Source organism: Cetorhinus maximus, chromosome 2 (assembly GCF_964194155.1).
Source record: "Cetorhinus maximus chromosome 2, sCetMax3.hap1.1, whole genome shotgun sequence".
In the NCBI taxonomy this organism is placed as follows: Eukaryota; Metazoa; Chordata; class Chondrichthyes; order Lamniformes; family Cetorhinidae; genus Cetorhinus; species Cetorhinus maximus.
Genome location: NC_135880.1, coordinates 109,624,044 through 109,642,721, shown reverse-complemented (window position 1 = coordinate 109,642,721; position 18,678 = coordinate 109,624,044). Strand labels below are relative to the sequence as shown.

General features: G+C 53.9%; 1 protein-coding gene across 1 annotated transcript; it reads right to left on the bottom strand.

Moving 5' to 3' along the window:
* Window positions 1-14,406: 14,406 nt before the first annotated feature.
* Window positions 14,407-14,718, bottom strand: LOC144691345 (histone H4-like). Its single transcript, XM_078559359.1, has one exon. The coding sequence runs from the start codon at window positions 14,716-14,718 to the stop codon at window positions 14,407-14,409; it is 312 nt and encodes a 103-aa protein (XP_078415485.1).
* Window positions 14,719-18,678: the final 3,960 nt, after the last annotated feature.

Genomic DNA, 18,678 nt, shown 5'->3' with positions numbered 1-18,678 from the left:
TCGCCGTCAGCACAGGAATGGTTCAGATCCTCGCCAGCCAGCTGGATGGTTCTGTTTTCAAAGTCCATGAGGACCTTGATTTCAGGCATTCCACCACCAGTCTGCGACTTCTCCCTCTTGTTGTGTGCCAGCTTTTCCTGCATCAAAAGTGGTGGAGAGAGTGTAAACAGGACTTCTGCCAGGCCAGATGATAAGTATGCTGGCATATGTGGGTGGTGATTGATCCCACGGATGGGATGAGGGCAATGAAGATGTGTATGTTAGAGTGAATGGTGATGTCCCTTGAACTGGCAGTGAGTGAGATCTCTGTGGATGTGTGATGGGTTTGTGAGTGTGTGAGTTCACAGTGATGAGAAGAGTGACTTACCCTGGCAAAACAAAGGAGATTATTCATCTTTTTTTGGCACTGGGTGGCTGTCCTCTTTTGTAGGGCATTGGCGCTGACCACTGCTGCCACTGCCTCCCATGCTGGGTTGGTGATGTTGCTGCGGCCAGAGTGGGGGTAGAGGACATCACGGAGAACCTCCATGGCATCTAAAAGGCGCTCAAGGGACGCGTCATTAAACCTTGGGGCTGCAGTCGTTTTGCCTTTCAGGGCCATGTCTTCTGTGCAGCAGTCCAGGTCTGGAAGCATTGAGAGATGTGTGTGCAGCTGTACTTCAAATATGGCGTCCGGCGTGATGAAACAGTGAGGTGGTGGCGTGGCGGGCGAACAAGGGCCCGCTTGCCATCAACACGCCGTGCTTCCCGGGAATGCATAATTAATGCGGTGGGATTGGGACAACAGGGCCCGAGAAGCCACCATTGCGGCCGGCGGATAAAGCGTTGTTTTTCCCACCTGCTACCACACTTTGTGCGAATCTAGGATGATTCTGCCCTAATGTGCAATGCAGATCAGTTTCTTTCACTACAGTATATGATATGCCTCACTGCACTTGCCACTACAGGTTATATTTACAATATTTACTTTATGTCAAATATTACCTGGTGTTTGCAGCAAAGGGGTTTTAACATGCGTTCTTATCCTTCGGTATACTGGCTGGAGGGCCTTACACAGTGGCCATTCTGTATTGAGCCCTTGCGATGGCTGCTAAAACTTCAGTGCCCCCCTCAGCACATAGTCCCAGACCTCGAAATGCGGCAGTCAGCAACACTCAATCATTGACAATTCTTTGCACTGGATGACCAGCAGGTTTCAGGCAGAGCAAAGAATGTCTTTCACCGAATGGATGGTCTTCCAGCAGCAACTGATGTTTATCTTGGTGTGCGCCCCTGTGAGCAGCCCATAGATCACTGAATCCTGCAGGACAAAAACCACTGCATCTCCTTCCAGATTTGCTTTACAAAGGCACATTATGGAAGGAGGTGGGTGATGGTCTCCTCCACCACAGCTGCCTCAATGGTGGCGTGTGGAGGTGGTGAGACTCCGAGCATACAGGAAGGTTTAGGATTGACCGGATTGGCTATGATCTTGGACAAAATTTCGTAGACCACATTAAGCAGTCAGACGAGCTGCCAATTTCTGATTTCTTCCATCTCCTCCTTCCACTTGTAGGTGATGATGCCTTTCGTCATGGATTCTGACATGCTGCCAGCCAGAAACATAATCTCGTACATTTCCAGCAGACCCGGGTCGATCGAGTCCCACAGATTCAAATACAACTTGACCATTAAACTGTCACTTTCAGGAGTTTTACTCATCTCGCAGGACCTGGTGGCCTTTGCCAGTTTGTCCAGACTCTACTAATACTGTCATCTAAGATCTCTGTGATAGATGCCAGCAAGGACTGGGAGGCTGTGCTCTCTGCAGGCTTCATGTTTTACAGTGTGGCATAAAAGGATTTGTTGACCTTTAGTATGTCAGGCCATGATGAAGTTACCGAGCTGTATTCTTCCTTCAGGCTGCTGATCACAAAGCTCTATCTCTGTACCTTTTGGAAGAAGAAACGTGATCATGTCTCACCCTGCTCCATGGAGCGGACATAGGACAGCAAGATGATCTTGGAGGTCACCCTTAATATGACCCCCAGCGACTTCAGCATGAGCAAATTCTGCATGCTTTTCTGGAGTCATCTCACTCTTTCACCTTCTGAACACCTTTGAGGATGAAGAACCTCTTGATGTTTGCCTTGATTGCGTCCCACCAGTGCGTCAGGGACTCAAAGTCACGGTTCTGTTTTCTGTGGTCAGTAGTTCCACTTTCAGCTTCCATGTCCCCTGCCAACCAACTGATTTTCCTGTAAATGACACTTGGAGCCAGTGGTCAGGGGAGAACACCGGCTTGATGTTGGCGGATCTGACCAGCATACAAACAAGAAGTCTATCCTGGAATGGACAGACATGTCTATGTGGCACTCCATTTGCAGGGTTGCTGAAGACATTGCACAGCTTGGTTTCCATCAGGAGTCTGGACATGGCATCCCGTTTTATTTCAGCCCTGCCAGATCGTCCAGCTGCATTGATAATGCTGTTGAAGTCACCATCTAAAATGACAGACTAGGTCATTGTCTTCCAGCAGCTCCTACTGTTGCTAGCAGTCAACAGTCTCTGTTTTGGGCTGAGGTATACACCTTGATTAACCAGAGCAGAGCATTTTTGTACATTTTCTCTGCTATGAGGAGATAACCACTCACCACCTCCTCAACTTCGAAGATGGTGAAGTTGTCTCCCAGCAGCAGAATGCCCAGGCTGGAGGAACAGGTAGCATACCCAGAACTTCTATGCTAGCCTCAGACATGCTGATGCTACATTTGTGCTTCATTTGCCCAGGCTCTATTTCTTACCCTCACATTTGCTACGCCTTCACTTGTTTTTTTACCAGCCAATCCTTTCTCCCAATATAACTTGCAGAAAGGTTCAACAATACTTTTCAGATATTTGCAGCCTTTGATAACAATTTTGGTTCCATATAGACCGTTGTCTTTAAGTGGACATAGCCTTTCGTTGTGGATATATCCTTTCATTTCCTTTTTCAGCTTCAGAATTGATGTGCCAGGTGGCTGTACTACCTCAGGTTAGCTGAACTGTAGCTGAGTCTATCCTGGGAATGCCTGGCAGCTAATTGAGTTGCTACAGGTACCCTCACCACATCAGTCTCTCCCTCCACTTCCTGCCTCTTCTTCATCTCTGAAGATGCAGAACTATCTTCTTCTTCCTTTTCCTGCAGCTCCAGTCCTCTCAGCTGCACCATGTGCTTTACCACATGCAGACAACTAACATTCTGCATGCCCTAGCTGGTGCTTCCAGACCTGTCCTGGCACCTGAATCACATTTCTGCATCCCAATGGATTGATCAATGACTATCTTGGGCTCATGTAGCTTCGGTTGTACTTCTCCTGTGCACCAGTGCTAGGTCTTCTTGCAGGCAACAACAGTGGAGGCATCCACTGATTCTACCTGGAGGTGCAAAGATGTGTGGGAGACTTGACTGCCGCAGGATGAAGAAATCATGGCACCTTCCAGGGTATCTTGCACAGACCTGCATAATGATTTTTCAGTGGTCACATATCAGTTGAATATTATTGGAGTAGAATCCCTTTTCATTGACGGATACTCCTGGGTAATCTGGAGTACCTTGATGGCCACATGTGTGCAGTCAATGACTCCCTGGGCATGTGGGAATCCACCCGGAGCAGCAAATCTGAGGGCCCTCTCATTTTGACAGGACACATCAGTAATAAAGTGGACATATGTGGCAGCCCTGGCAAACATGGCATCATCACCAAGATGGTGTGCACAGAAGATTGTGAGATGTCACCAGCAGAAGCCCTGAAAGAACCAGAGGCAAAGAAATTCAGGGGCGTTGTGACCTTGACCACCACTGGCAATGTTTGCCAACTCAGTCCATTCGGCAGGAGATCTTCTTTCTGTAAGTGTTAAGTGTCAACATCCACCTGATGAGAGAGTCTGAGCCTCCTCAGACACTGGTTCTCAGTCATGTCCAGAAACCTAATCCTCCGCCTATATATCCTATGTTGGGGGTCAATTGCCTCCTGAAAACTGGAGCCCTGTGGAGTGATAGATGGTTGAGGAGAAGGCTGCTGCAGCTGCTGCTGCTGCTCCAAGTTCGGCTCCTCTTGTTCCTCATCAGAGTTCCGAAATAAAGCTGCATAAACTACTGAGAAGGTTGACAGCTGGGAAGTTCAGATCAAAGGCAAAAAAAACTCCTAGGTAGCAGAAATGATCCAAGTCTTGGAAATAATCTCCAAAGTGTTGAAAGCTCGCCCTCAGAAAAGTCCTGAGAACAAAAACTTTTAACTGAGGCACAGAAGCATCTGTTATACCTCAGTATTTAAAGACTTTTTAAACTGCCAATTGTTGAGCTTCACCAATCCCCTCAGTCCTCTTGCCTTGTTTCCAGAAAACCCAAGGGGCAGAATTGTCCCAGATTTGCACAAAACGCAGTGGCAGGCGGGAAAAAGGACGTTTTATTCTGTTGGCCGCGATGGCAGCTTTTCGCATCGTATCATCCCATTCCCGACACATCCCCGCCTCATTAATAATGCATTCACAGGAAACATGCCGGATCCCTGGTGGGGCGGCCTCTGATTCGCCCGCCCTGCCGTCACCTCAGGCCTTCAGTAATCCGAGTGTGCCTGCACAGAGCTAGCTCTCTCTAAGGCTTCAGAAGTTGCTGGAAACTCATTGCTGCCAAAGGGAGGAAATATGCTGCCCCCAAGTTTAGCAATGCCTCCCTTAGGCGCATACTGGACACTGTGGCGGCCCACTGTGAAGTCCCCTAGTCCTACTCTGGGTGAAGACCAGAAAGCAAGGTCACCAATCCAGCATGGGAGGCAGTGGCGGCAGTGGTCAGTGCCAACGCTGTGCAAAAGACCACAGCCATTCAGTATCGAAAAGGATGAATGATCTTTTCCATTCTGCCAGGGTAAGTCACTCTGCTCATCACTCTCACAAACCAGTAACACATCCACAGGGATCTCACTCACTGCCAGTTCGAGGGACATCACCATTCACTCTTTCACACACACCTTCATTGTCCTCATCCCATCTGTGGGACCACTCACCACCCACACATGCCAGGCATCCTTATCATCTGGCTCTTACACTCTCTCCATCTGTATTCACAGAATCACACAGTGCAGAAGAGGCCCTTTGGCCCATCGAGTCTGCACCGACACGCATGCAGGACAAGCTGCCACACAACAAAAGGGAAAGGTCACAGGCTGCTGGAGGAATGCTTGGCATCAAGGTCCTCACAGACTTTGAAAATAGAGTCAACCAGTTGCCCAGCGAGGATCTGACCTGTGCTGACAGTGAGGTCGGCAGTGCTCAACCAAGTGAGGATCCAGCAGTGCAGCATCCATCAGACAACCATGCTGTGAGCCAGTTCCCCTGTTCTGCAGTCCCCTGCATGCACAAATCACCTCTCCCTGCTTTCACAGGCACATCTGGGAAGCAGCCGAGTGGGTCCACGATCCATCTCCTTGATTCAAGCCCCAAAGACACCTCAGGAGATGAATCTGATGACACCCTCATTGAAGACCATCACAGTGCTCACCCACACCCTCCATCAGTGCAGAGACACATACCTCGGTGGGACTTAGTTCCAGTGTAGCCTCAGGGTCGCAATCTGGTGAGCACATCGCACTGTCTGATCTACAGCAGGCAGCGGCAGGGACTTTCCAGGTTTCGGGCATTGGAGGACTGCTGGAGGCCAGAAATCTGCTGAGTCCGAGTCAGATGAGGAGCCTCTGGACTCAGTCATACCTCAGTTTCTGGAGCTGCAAAGGCAAACTCGGGAACATCAGGAAGAGATTTCCGCTGCACTCCTCAGATTGCAAGGCACGATGGAAGTGTCCGTCTGGCTTTAGGCTGAGGTTATAGCACCAGTATGCCAATGCACCGAGGTCAACAATGGTAGGGTGGCGGCCACCATGGAGACCTTGGTCCAGGACATCGGTCCTGCACTGCTGTGCAGGCTCAACTCCATCACTGATGCCATAGTTGGCCTCCAACAGTGTCAACACAAGAGGGGTGTGGGGCAGTTCAATCTCACTCCAGCCTCCCCTTCTCCTTAAGAAGTCAGCCACGGAATCTCAGTCACCCATAGGGAGGAGGATCAGCAGGTGCACACCCCAGGGCCAGCCGCCCAGGTAACTCCGGGAGTGTCCAGCCCATCTGAATCCCCTCTTCCTGTGACCCCAGCAGCTCCAGCTCCACAGGCCGAGGAGGATGCCACTGCCACACAGCAGGACTCCAAAAGCAAGCTGGAGCCCTCCAGATCTCGGCCCTCCAGAGGATATCCATCAAGATCACCATAGACAGGGCGTAGCAGGCTGCCTCCACCTCCACTGTGGATGTCAGGGGAGCACTAAGATGTAGCAGCAGGACTAGGAAGATTAAGAAGATGTAACTCTTTCGAGTCAAAATAAATAAACTAAATTAACAAATAAAGGGACAAATTAAACAGAAGCCCCTTAAAGGGAAATTGCAAAAACAAAAGACAAAGTTTAAAGGAAACTTACCAACATTAAATCAAAATGTGATCACAAGGGTCTATAAAGCAGCCCAGGTTCACGAGGAGGTTCTCCTCCCCCTCCGCCACCAGGTGCCCATAGATCAGGAGCGTGGGACTGAAGTGCAAACAAAACAAAAGTAAAAGGTTCTTCAAGTAACTAAAAAGTGGGTGCAGCCATTAAGATGATGTAACTCTTTTGAGTCAACCAAATAAACTAAATCAACAAAATCAAGGACAAAGTAAACAGGGAAACTGCAAAAACAAAGACAAAATTTAAAGGAAACTTGCAAATATTAAACCAAAATATGATTAAACGGGTCAATAAAACCAATAAAACACCCCAGTCCCCGCGGTGCCCACCGGGCACGGAAGGCCTCAGCACTGCCAGCAGACACCGCGTGCTCCCTCTCCAGGGACACCCGGCCGTGAACGTAGCCGCAGAAGAGGGCCAATCAGTCGGGTAGGAAAACCCCCTTAACCGCCCGCTGCCTGGACCTGTTAATGGCTAACTTGGCCAAGCCCAGGAGCAGGTTCACGAGGAGGTCCTCCTCCCCCCCAGACACTCTCTGCACCGGCTTTCCGTAGATCAGGAGTGCGAGGCTGAAGCGCAAACAAAACAACAGTAAAAGATTTTTCAAGAAACTAAAAAGGGGGTATAGCCGTTAAGAAGATGTAGCTCTTTTAAAGCCAACCTAATAAACTAAATCAACATAATGAGGGATAAAGGAAACACAGCCCCTAAGTTAGGTCAGCTGTAAAACCAAAGACAAAGTTTAAAGAAAACTTACAAACATTAAACCAAAATGTGATTAAAGGGGTCAATAAAACACCCCAGTACCCACGGTGCCTACCAGGCACGGAAGGCCTCGATGGTGCCAGCAGACACCGCGTGCTCCCTCTCCAGGGACACCCGGCCGTAAACGTAGCCGCGGAAGAGGGCCAAACAGTCGTGTGGGATGACCCCCTCGATTACCTGCTGCCTGGACCTGTTAATGGCTAACTTGGCCAGGCCCAGGAGCAGGTTCACGAGGAGGTCCTCCTCCTTCCCGGCCTCCCTCCGCACCAGGTTTCCGTAGATTAGGAACGTGGGACTGAAGTGCAAACAAAACAACAGTAAAAGATTTTTCAAGAAACTAAAATGGAGGTATAGCCATTAAGAAGATGTAGCTCTTTTAGGAGTCAACCAATTAAACTAAATTAACAAAATAAGGGATAAATCAAACACAGCCCCTAAGTCAGGTCAGCTGTAAAACTAAGGACAAAGTTTAAAGGAAACTTACAAACATTAAACCAAAATGTGATTAAAGGGGTCAATAAAACACCCCAGTCCCCGCGGTGCCCACTGGGCACGGAAGGCCTCGAGAGTGCCGGTAGACACCGCGTGCTCCCTCTCCAGGGACACCCGGCCGCGAACGTAGCCGCGAAAGAGGGACAAACAATCGGGTGGGACTCCCCCCTCGATTGCCCGCTGCCTGGACCTGTTAATGGCCAACTTGGCCAGGCCCAGGAGCAGGTTCACGAGGAGGTCCTCCTCCTTCCCGACCCCCTTCCGCACCGGGTGTCCGTAGACCAGGAGCTTGGGACTGAAGTGCAAACAAAACAGTAACAAAAGGTTTTTTAAATAACTAAAAAGGGAGTGCAGCCTACCACACCTTATATAAGCATGGTCCACGGACTCCACAAGACCACAAAAAGGGCAGGTGTCCTGGGAGTCCGTGAACCTACACATTCTTCGATTGTAGGGGACTGCTGCATGCAACACCCTCCAACCCAGGTCCCCAATAGAAAGAGGGAGAACACCTCCGTAGAGGGCCTCCCATCGGGGGCCTCCACCGCCGGACGGCAACAAAGCACGTCAAGGCGTGTCCGGGCGGTGGACCTGGGCGAAGAAATGGAAGGTGTGCAGCAGCAGTCCGTAGAGAAAGCTCCTCCGTGCCGTGCCAAATGGCACGGAGGGCATGGGCCCGAGGCAGCTCATATTGCGGGACACCGGCGCCCGAGGGAGGTTTCAGGGCTTGGGGCCAATGTGGAATTCCGTCCGAACAGGGGAACGTTCATCCGGAAGACCACCGCGCACCTGGGTCACCTCGAGACCTAAAATGACATCGGGTCCGAGCACGACTGTCCTTAGATCTTGGATGGCATCGGCTGCGAGCTGGACACTCACAGACGCGCGTCGTGCCAACTCCTGTGGGAGCATCCAGCCCAGTCCTCCGCCACCCAGCACGTCACCGATTCTGGTCACCCCGGCAGCCACAGCCCTCCTCTCCGCCAGCCACTGAAAAGGACGGAGGGGCAGACTCCTGAGCAGCGGCTCTCTGACGATAGACGCCACTCCTGACGGGGGAGAGCTGCGTCGCGAGGCGACCATGTTCCAGAATTTGATCAGGTCCTGGTAAAAGACGGGCAACGCCTGTAAGGAGCCACCGAGGCCCCTCTAAACAGGAGCTACACGTCATAATTCAGGCCGTGCACCTGGCGGAAGAAATACGTCACCGGGGCACACCATCTCGGAGGAGGCTCGCGTAAAGGTATCGCTGCAGGGTCTGAAGACGGAAAGTCGCCACGTGTGTGCGTAGGTACACTAGCGCCTGACCGCCCTCCCTAAGCGGGAGACTCAGAACCTCAGCAGCGACCCAGTGCAATCTTTTGTCCCAGAAGAAGTCGATTAGCATTCTCTGGATTTTCGTGACAAAGTCCGGGGGAGGGGTCAAAGTGACCAGCCGATACCACAACATGGCGGCAATCAGCTGGTTTATGACCAGAACTCAACCCCGGTAAGACAGCACTCGGAGCAGTCCTGTCCAGCGTCGCAGGCGAGCGGTGACTTTCGTCTCCAGTTCCTGCCAGTTGGCCGGCCAGGATTCCTCGGCAGGGCAGAGATGGACCCCCAGGTAGAGGATGCTGGTCCTGCTCCAGGTGAAAGGCCTGAGCTCCTCGGGTAGGGGATCCATCTGCCACGGGCCGACCAGGAGTCCAGAACATTTATCCCAGCTGATCCTAGCAGAAGAAGCGGCAGAGTAGGCCTCCTGGCACTCGCGCATCCTCCACAGGTCAGCTGGGTCACTAAACATAAGGAGCACGTCATCGGCGTAAGCCGAAAGGACCACCCCGATGCCCGGCCCGCGCAGAACCAATCCCGACAACCTCCTCCGCAAGAGGCGCAGGAAAGGCTCCACGCAAATAGAATACAACTGGCCAGACAGGGGGTAGCCCTGATGCACTTCTCTCCCAAAGCGAAGGGGCGCCGTCACGGACCCGTTAACCTTCACTAGACACTCCGCGGCGGTGTACAGAAGTCGGATCCGGGCGACAAAATGCGTCCCGACCCTGAATGCTCGCAGAATTCCGAGTAAATATTCGTGATCCACCCTGTCGAACGCCTTCTCCTGATCAAGGGACAGGAAGGTGCTCAACAGACCAGCCCTCTGGGAATAGTTGATAATGTCCCGGACCAGATGGATATTATCATAAATAGTACGGTCCGGGATGGTGTAGGACTGGTCAGGGTGGATCATGTGGTCCAGCACAGTGCCGAGCCGAGAAGACATGGCTCTGGTGAAGATTTTGTAGTCCGTGCTGAGGAGGGAGACCGGGCGCCAGTTTTTAAGAAGGCGGAGATTCCCCCTTCTTCGGCAGCAGGGCAATCATGGCCATAAGCACGAGAGGGACATCTCCCCGGTAGCAATACTCTCCCCCAGGACCCCTGCAAAGTCGCTCCCCAGGACGTCCCAGAACGCCCTGAAGAACTCCACGGTCAGCCCGTCTAGTCCCGGGGATTTGCCCCTTGAGAGACCATCGAGGGCGCCGGTCAGCTCCCCCAGACTTATAGGGGAGTCAAGCTTTCCGGCACCCTCCAGGCCGACCTGCAGCAGGTCCTCCCACAAAACTCTGCGAGCATCCTCGCTGGACGGATCTGGAGAGAACAGGGCAGTGTAATAATTTCGGGTAATGGCCCTGAAGCCCTCCGGATCCGAGACGAGGGATCCGTCGTCGGCCAGCAGCGTAAGGAGCTGCTGACGGACCCTATGCCTTTTTTCTAGAAAGTAGAAGAAGGGGGAGCCACGGTCCAGGTCCTGGAGGAACCGGATCCGTGACCTCACGAACGCGCCCCGGGACCCGACGAGTTGCAGGTCCCGCAGCGCGCCCTTCTTCTCATCGTACACCGACCGCAGGGCCGGGTCCGCATCGGGCTGATGGAGACGTGCCTCCGGGTGAAACACCTCCTTCCCCAACTCCTCGACCCTGGATTTCCGCCTCTTTGTCGACCCCCTCGCGTACTGACAGAAAACTCAGACGTGAGTCTTGCTCACGTCCCACCATAGCCTCAAGGAGGGGAAGCCTCCCCACTTCCTTCTCCAGCCGGCCCAGAAATGACGAAACGAGTCCAGGAACCGCTCGTCCTCCAGCAACAGGTTGTTAAAGTGCCAGTACATGGACCCCGTCCGAGCGCAGAACGGAGTGAGCTCCGCCCACACCAGATGGTGGTCCGTGCACGGAGCCTGCTGCACAGAAGCCGCCGGAATGCAGGACACGTACGCCTTCGAAACGTAAAGACGGTCGAGTCTGGACGCTCCAACTCCAGGTAACACAAAGGTAAAAACGCTGGAATCAGGATGGAGATTTCGCCAGACGTCCACCAAGTCAAAGGACCTGATCAGGTCCTGTAACTTACTCACACCTAGCGTGCGGTGCTGGGTACCGTGTCGGTCCCGGGCCTCGAGGGTGCAATTAAAATCCCCCCCGAGGACGATGCACTCGCCCGCGTCGATGGAGCCCAGATGAGTGGACATTTCTTCAAAGAATCTCGCTTGCTGCTGCAAGCCCAGGGGAGCATATACATTCACAAAGTGAAGCGCCGCGCCCCCCAGGCGCACAGTAAGGTGCAGCAACTGGCCTGGCACCGGCTCCTTGACCCCCAAGATCTCCGGCTGAAAATGCAGGGCCAACAAGATAGCCACCCTGTCAGAATTGGAGGCTAGGTGACTCATGTAGACCCCCCCCTCGCCACTCCAGGAGCCACGTAGCTTCGTCTCCCGGAACGGTATGGGTTTCCTGCAGGAAGCACAACGCATACTTCCCGTCCCTGAGGACCGAGAAGTTCTGGAAGTCCTGCGCTGTGCGTCCCTGCTGCCGTGGATGTTGAGGCTGGCTATAGTTGTCTTCATTGTCAAAAGTACATACAACCGTCACCTTATTTAAAAGGAGAGGACTTTTAATCCTTCCTCTCCTTCAGGAGCCCAGCGAGAAATGTTTGGACCCTCCGCCGGGCGTTCCTGTCCAACTCGGGAGCCTTGAGGGCCTCGCGAGTGGACCAGAACACTAGCGGAAATGAATGCCACCGGTCCAAGGCCAACTGGACTCTGTCTCGGCGACCGCGATGACTCGCTAAAAAGTCCTGGAGTTCCCGTGGGGGGATGAGGGGAGAGTTAGTGGAGGGCACCAGGGAATCCATCGCCTTGCTTGAGAACGAGTCGACGTCATCCCCAGTACTCACCACCGAAACTCTGTCCTCCTCCAGGTCGTCACCTCCAGCTTCCAACCCCTCCCCCGCATTGAGTACGGGGGCTGGTCCGGAGCTGCCAGTCGGCTCCACCTCCACCTCGATCCCACCCCCAGGATCAAGGCCAGAGTGGTCCTCTCTGGTCTCCTCTAATAATTTCGGGTCAGGGGGTGGCGGCACTACGGATGCCCGCTCTCCTCCCGGCACCGGGTCGACCGGGGAGCTCAAGACGAGCTCCTGACCTAACACTAGGACACCCGGTGCTAAGTTTTGGGAGGGAGCGGGAAGGCCTTCCTCGTCACCGCCACCCAATGATCCAGTAAATTTTTTTAAATGATCGAAACTGCAATCCCCCGACGGGCCAGAGGATACCTTGGGGGTATTCAGTGGGTCTAAATTGGGCACCCCCACAAGGGAGGTGCCCTCAGTGACCCCCGAGGGGCCCTGCTCAGGGGACTGCAGCAGGTTGATGAACTGTGGGTGCAGGGAATTGGGTCTCTCCCAGAGGGCAGGTCGAGGTCTTATTGGGTGGTGGAGATGCCACCACCTCTTCATCAGGGGAGGGGACACACCCAACCTCTTCAGATTGGGCGTCGCCCTCCCCCTCCTCTTCCTTCTCCAAGGGGTGACGTCTCTTCCGAGGGAGGCTGGGGACGAGGGAGACCTCCATCTGCGAGGCCTCCTCCACCTTGTCCAGCCTTCCCGGACGCCCCACCCTCTGGGGTTTGGGGTTTTCCTCTACCTCTGGCTCGGGGACACGAGTCTCGCCCCCGCTAGCCCCGGGAACCCGCGCAGGGACGCCGCTGGGCCCAGCACATGGCGCCTCAGCGTCTATGGGCCCGAGAGCACGCGCAGAGACGAGGCAGGGGCTGGATTATGATTTTTCCCCCGAGCCAGTGTCTACAGGGGTTTGGGGATCCATGGGAGTTTGGGGGGTCTCAGGGACCGCCCCCAGGTTGCAGGTCTTCCTCCGCACCTTCTTATGACACGGGGGCTCTCCCCCCGCCTCACCGGCAACCGAGATGGCAGCGGCTGCCGGCGACGCCTCCTCTTGCGGGGAGGGAGATGGAGTAGTGACGGGGGGGAGGACGGGCGGTGCCAGCTGCGGCCGCTGGCGGCCTTGAGGACGGGGCAGTTCTTCCTGACATGCCCTGCCTCCTTACAAGCATGGCACCGCACGCCCTCCGCGGTCCAAAAAACCCAGTAGGCGGTCCCCTCAAAGTTTATACTGAAAGCCCCCTCCAGGCACTCCTCCCGGGCCAAGCGGACGAATACTTGGCGCTGGAAGGAGTACACGTGGCGGAGGGCCGCGTCCTTGAGGCCGAGCGGGATCGGCGCTACCCCCCGACCTGACCTCCCCCAGTTTACAAAGGTGGGGGAGGAGGAGCTCACTGGGTAAAAAGGGCGGGACGTTAGAAATGAGAATCCTCTGTGCGGTGGCCTCAAGGGGGTCCACCGCCAGAAAGGTCCCGCCCACAGTGAGTCCCTTTTGCAGGGCGAGGTGCACCGCCCGCTCGGACCTCAGGAAAAATATGGCCTTCCCATACATTTTCGAGGCTGCGACTATGGCCGAGGGGCCGACGACCCCAGCCATAGCCTTCACGCAGGCCTCGATTGTCATGTTGGGGTGAGCGTAGCTCTTCACCCCTAGGGCCCTCGTGAGGAGGCGGAATGGTGACAGGGCTGCGGGAGCAGCAGGAGCCGCAGAAGCAGCCACCCCCGCATAGGTCTTTTTCGAAGGCCCTGCCACCGGTGACAACACCGCCTCCACATTGGCCCCCGAGGGCCCGGCCACAGGCGATGGCAAACTGGCCTTTGGGCCTGAGCCACACCCACCCCGAGAAGGATTGGCCATTGTTTTTTTTAAATATATATAAGTTTTTTTTAAATGAAATTCTCCCTGGGGAGAGGAAAGGGGGAGAAACGTGGAAATAACCTCCCCCTTTTAGATATATAGAGGAGAGGAGGGAGAGGGGTAGAGGACAGGGAGGCACAGGAGGGAAAGGGGAAACTCTAGGTGGGTGTCTCTGGATGGAAAATGGATGGTGGGTGGGGGCTTGATGATCTTCCGGTAGGGGGAGGCGATGTCTTCACCAGCCATGCTGGCCACTGGAAAAAGGCTGGGTGGGGGGAGGAGTGGCAGCAAGATGGTTTTAAACCACACAGACAGCCCCCCCTTTTCCTTCTCCAAGTCCTCTGGCAGTCTTCAGCCCTCCCCCTACAAAACACAGTCCTTAGCAGCCCCCACCTGAACAAATAGAGAGTCCAGACACCCACCTAGGATGTTATAGTTCTTAGTCCTGGCCTCCTGGCCTTCCTGTCCTGTAGCAGCAGTGTGTTCTTCCTCTCCCTCTCTCTCCTTTGGCCCCACAGGAGCAGCAGCAGCAACACACCTTCTCTCCTCAGTGTCTGTTAAGTTAAGTTCTCAACCACCGAACCCATACAGAGTTCGGCCTTGGCGTTTCAGGGCATAGACCACATCCATGGCGGTAACAGTCTTGCGTTTAGCATGTTCCGTGTAGGTGACCGAGTCTCGGATGATATTTTCCAAGAAAACCTTGAGAACCCCGCGAGTTTCCTCGTAAATGAGACCGGAGATGCGCTTAACGCCCCCACGACGAGCGAGAAGGCGAACGGCAGGTTTAGTGATTCCCTGGATATTGTCTCGGAGGACTTTCCGGTGCCGTTTCGCACCCCCTTTACCGAGACCTTTCCCGCCTTTGCCTCTACCGAACATCACGCCCGGAGATTTTTGTAATGTTAAGAAGATGCAGTTGCACAGCCTGGGCACGGGTGTTAATCACTTCTGGCAGAATTGTCCCAGATTTGCACTAAGTGTGGCAGTGGGTGGAAAAAAGGACATTTTACCTGCTGGCTGCAATGGCAGCTTTTTACACCGGATCATCCCAATCCCACCTTATTAATCAGGCATTCCTGGGAAACACGCCGTTTCGATGGCAGGTGGGTGCTCATTCAACCACCATGCCATCACCTTGCCACATCATCATGCTGGCTGCCATTATTAAAGTGCAGCCGCGTGAAAACTTCTCAGTGCTTCCAGCCCAGGGCTGCTGCAAAGAAGACATGGCACTGAAAGGCAAGAAGACTGCAGCCGCCTCCACCCCTACCCCCCCCCCACCCCTCCACCCCACCCCCCCGGTTTAATGATGCATCCCTCAAGCGCCTTTTGGATGCAGTGGAGGCTCACCGTGATGTCCGCTACCCCTGCTCTGGCCGCAGGATGGGCAGCAAAATCACTAATCCAGCATGGGAGACAGTGCAGTGGTGGTCAGCGCCAACGCCCTTCAAAAGAGGACAGCCACCCAGTGTCGAAAAAGGATGAAAGATCTTCTCCATTCTGCTAGGGTAAGTCACTCTTCTCATCCCTCTCAACTCACACACTCACAAACCCAACACACATCTACTAACTGCTAGTTCAAGGGACATAACCATTCATTCCCTCACACACACCTTCATTGTCCTCATCCTGTCCATGGGACCACTCACCACCCACACATGCCAGGCATACTTATCATCTGGCCTGGCAGGCTTCCTGCTTACACTTTCTCCATCTGTATTCATGCAGGACAAGCTGGCACAGGACATAATGGAGAGGTTGCAGGCTGGTGGAGGAATGCCTGAAATCAAGGTCCTCATGGACTTTGAAAATAGAGTCATCCAGCTGGCCGGCAAGCATCTCAACTGCTCCTGTACTGATGGTGAGGTCAGTGCTGCTCTACCAAGTGAGGATCCAGCAGTGCAACATCCATCAGACAGCCATGCTGAGACCGATGTGTCCTGTTTCGCAGGCCACTGCCATGAACTGATTATCTCTCCTTACTTTCGCAGGCACATCTGGGAAACAGCCCATGGAGTCCACAACCCTGGGTTTCCAATCAAATCCCAAAGAAACCTTTGAAGGGGAATCTAAAGGCACTTTCATTGAAGACCCATCACAGCGCTCACCTACACTCTCCAACAGCGCAGAGGCACACACCTTGGTGGGACCTTGCTTTAGAGTAGCCTCAGGATCACAATCTGGTGAGCACATTGCACTGTCTGATCCACAGCAGGCGGCAGCAGGGACTTCCCAGGCCTCCGGCACTCGGAGGACTGCTGGAGGCCAGATATCTGTTGAGTCCGAGTCAGAGGACGAGTCTCTGGACTCGATAATGTCTCAGTTTCTGGAGCTGCAAAGGCAAGCTCGGGAACATCAGGAAGGGATGTCCGCTGCACTCCTCAGATTGCAAGGCACGATGGAGGAGTCCGTCCACCTTCAGGCTGAGGTGATAGAGCCGACATGCCAACACACCAAGGTTAACACTGATAGGATGGCGGCTGCCATGGAGACCTTGGTCCAGGACATCGGTCCTGCACTGCTGCGCAAGCAGAACTCCATCACTGATGGCATAGTTGGCCTCCAACTGTGTGTACGTGAGAGGGATGTGGGGCAACTCGATCTCACTTCAGCTAACCCAGGGGTCCTCGAGCACCCATAGGGAGGAGGATCAGCAGGTGGTTGACTCTTAAATGCCCTCTGAACAAGGGCAAATAGGGATGGGCAATAAATGCTGGCCTAGCCAGTGACACCAACATCCCATGAAGGAATAAAAAAAAGGTGCACACCCTGGGGTCATCTACCTAGGTGACTCTGGGCATGTCTGGCCCAACCGAATCCCCTCTTTCTGTGACACCAGCAGCTCCAGCTCCACAAGCCAAGGAGGGTGCCACTGCCACACAGCAGGACCCCTCGGCCAGGCAGGAGTCAGACACTCACAGAGGCTATGTGAAGATCTCTGGAGTATCCTCTCTGCATGTCATCATCATCCTCCTGGAATCGAGCAACTATTAGGGCATCTGCTATGTCTCCCTGACATGAGCCTTATCACAGAGGGTATGTGCACTGCCATCAACCAGACTGGTGCCAAATGTTCACAGATGTCGTCATCATCCTCCACTAATCTAGCAGCTATGAGGGCCTCCCAAGCGCGCCTGCCTCGTCTGGCCAGTGCGATGGCCTCATCGCCAGCATCGTAGCCTTCCTGGACCCCCTCACCCTCATCCATGTCGATGTCCTCCTCATCGAAGGAGGCATCCAGCTCCTCCATCTCCTACTCAGCCAACTCCTCTCCCTGTTGTAGCACCAGGTTGTAAAGGGTGCAGCAAGCAATGATGATGCCTCATTACACCTTGGCTCTTCTGCAATCTGAAGCTGCCGCAAAGGTTTCATCAGCCACGTGCTCTGTGGGTAGCCCTTGTCCTGAGGAGCCATCCCTACAGTCTCTGTGGACCCTGAAAGATGTCAAGGATCTGAGACCGACTGAGAATTTAGGAATCGTGCAAGCTCCCTGGGATTTGTGCGCAGGCCTGCAGAATGTGTTTGTGGTGATCTCACTCCAGCTGAACATTCAGCGAGTGGAAGCCCTTGCAGTTGACATAGTTGATTGCTTGTTGCCACGGAGATCTGAGCGCCAACTGAGTGCAGTTGATGGCACCCCTGCACCTGTGGAAAAGCAGATATCTGCGCAAATCCCAGTGCTCTTGCTTCCTGGCCTTCCTGATCCCAGGCAAAATGCACAAAGTTCTGTGCCTTCGCGAAGATGGCGTCCATGACCTCCTGGATACATTTGTGCATGGAGGTTGCAAGATCCTGCACAGGTCACCTGTGGAGCCATGGAAGGAACCACTGACATAAAAATTGAGTACCGTGGTCACTTTCACGGCCACTGGCAGTGGATGCCCTCCATGTCCCCATGGCATCAAATCCTGCAGCAGGTGGCATATGTGACCAACCAGTTCCCTAAACATGTGCAGTCTTTGGCGACAGTGGTTCTCAGTCAACTGCAGGAATGACAGGCGCATTCTATAGGCCCTGGGCCTAGCGAAGCGCCTGCGAGCGACAGTTCTCTGTGGATCCTCAGCTGCGCGTGTAGCAGGCCCTGCCGCCCATTCATCTTGCGGGAGGTGCTCCTCCCTTTGCTGAGCCAGGCGCCTCCTTCTTCTTCTCTGGTGTCTGTAAGCCATGAGGCATACTGCTAAATCACCAGGCTCTATGATCCTGATGTTCTCCTCCTGCAGGATCAAAGAGAGAGACGTATGGGCTAGCATGGGTGTACTAAAACCTTCCTTGGTTAAGTCTGAAGGTCCCTTCACGCATGCAGGAGAGTGCTGGCCACCACTTGGATGGCCAGTGTGTAGTGCACTTATTGGCAGCCCGAAACCCCACCCACCTCCACCCCACTCCACTTGACATATTGGCGGCAGCTTTGCCCATTGGACTGCATGCTGTGCTCTCAGCTCAGGCGCAGGCATTCTCCTAATCTGCACTGCAAGGCTGCACTATTAGCTCAAACCATGATGGTTACTGGTCCAGATCTTAATAAAGACATCGCAAGGGGCTGTGGGCACCTCCACCAGTGACTGCGCCATGGCCACCTTTCACAAGAGGATTGTACAACTTGCTCAGTCGGCCAATTGCACTGCTGCCCCATAAAACATACATTAATTTGCAGTCTGCGCCCGAGGGGTGAAAGGTTCTGCAGAATTTGGTGGCACTTTCATGCTTTTGCGTTGCTTGAGTGGGCAGAACAGCTTCAGAGGCCCCACTCCAAGCATGTCAATGGTCTCAGCTGCAGAAGTTTTTCCAAGTGCTTGGCTGCTTCCCTCACCACCCCCCTCCCCACCTCTCTCAACCCGT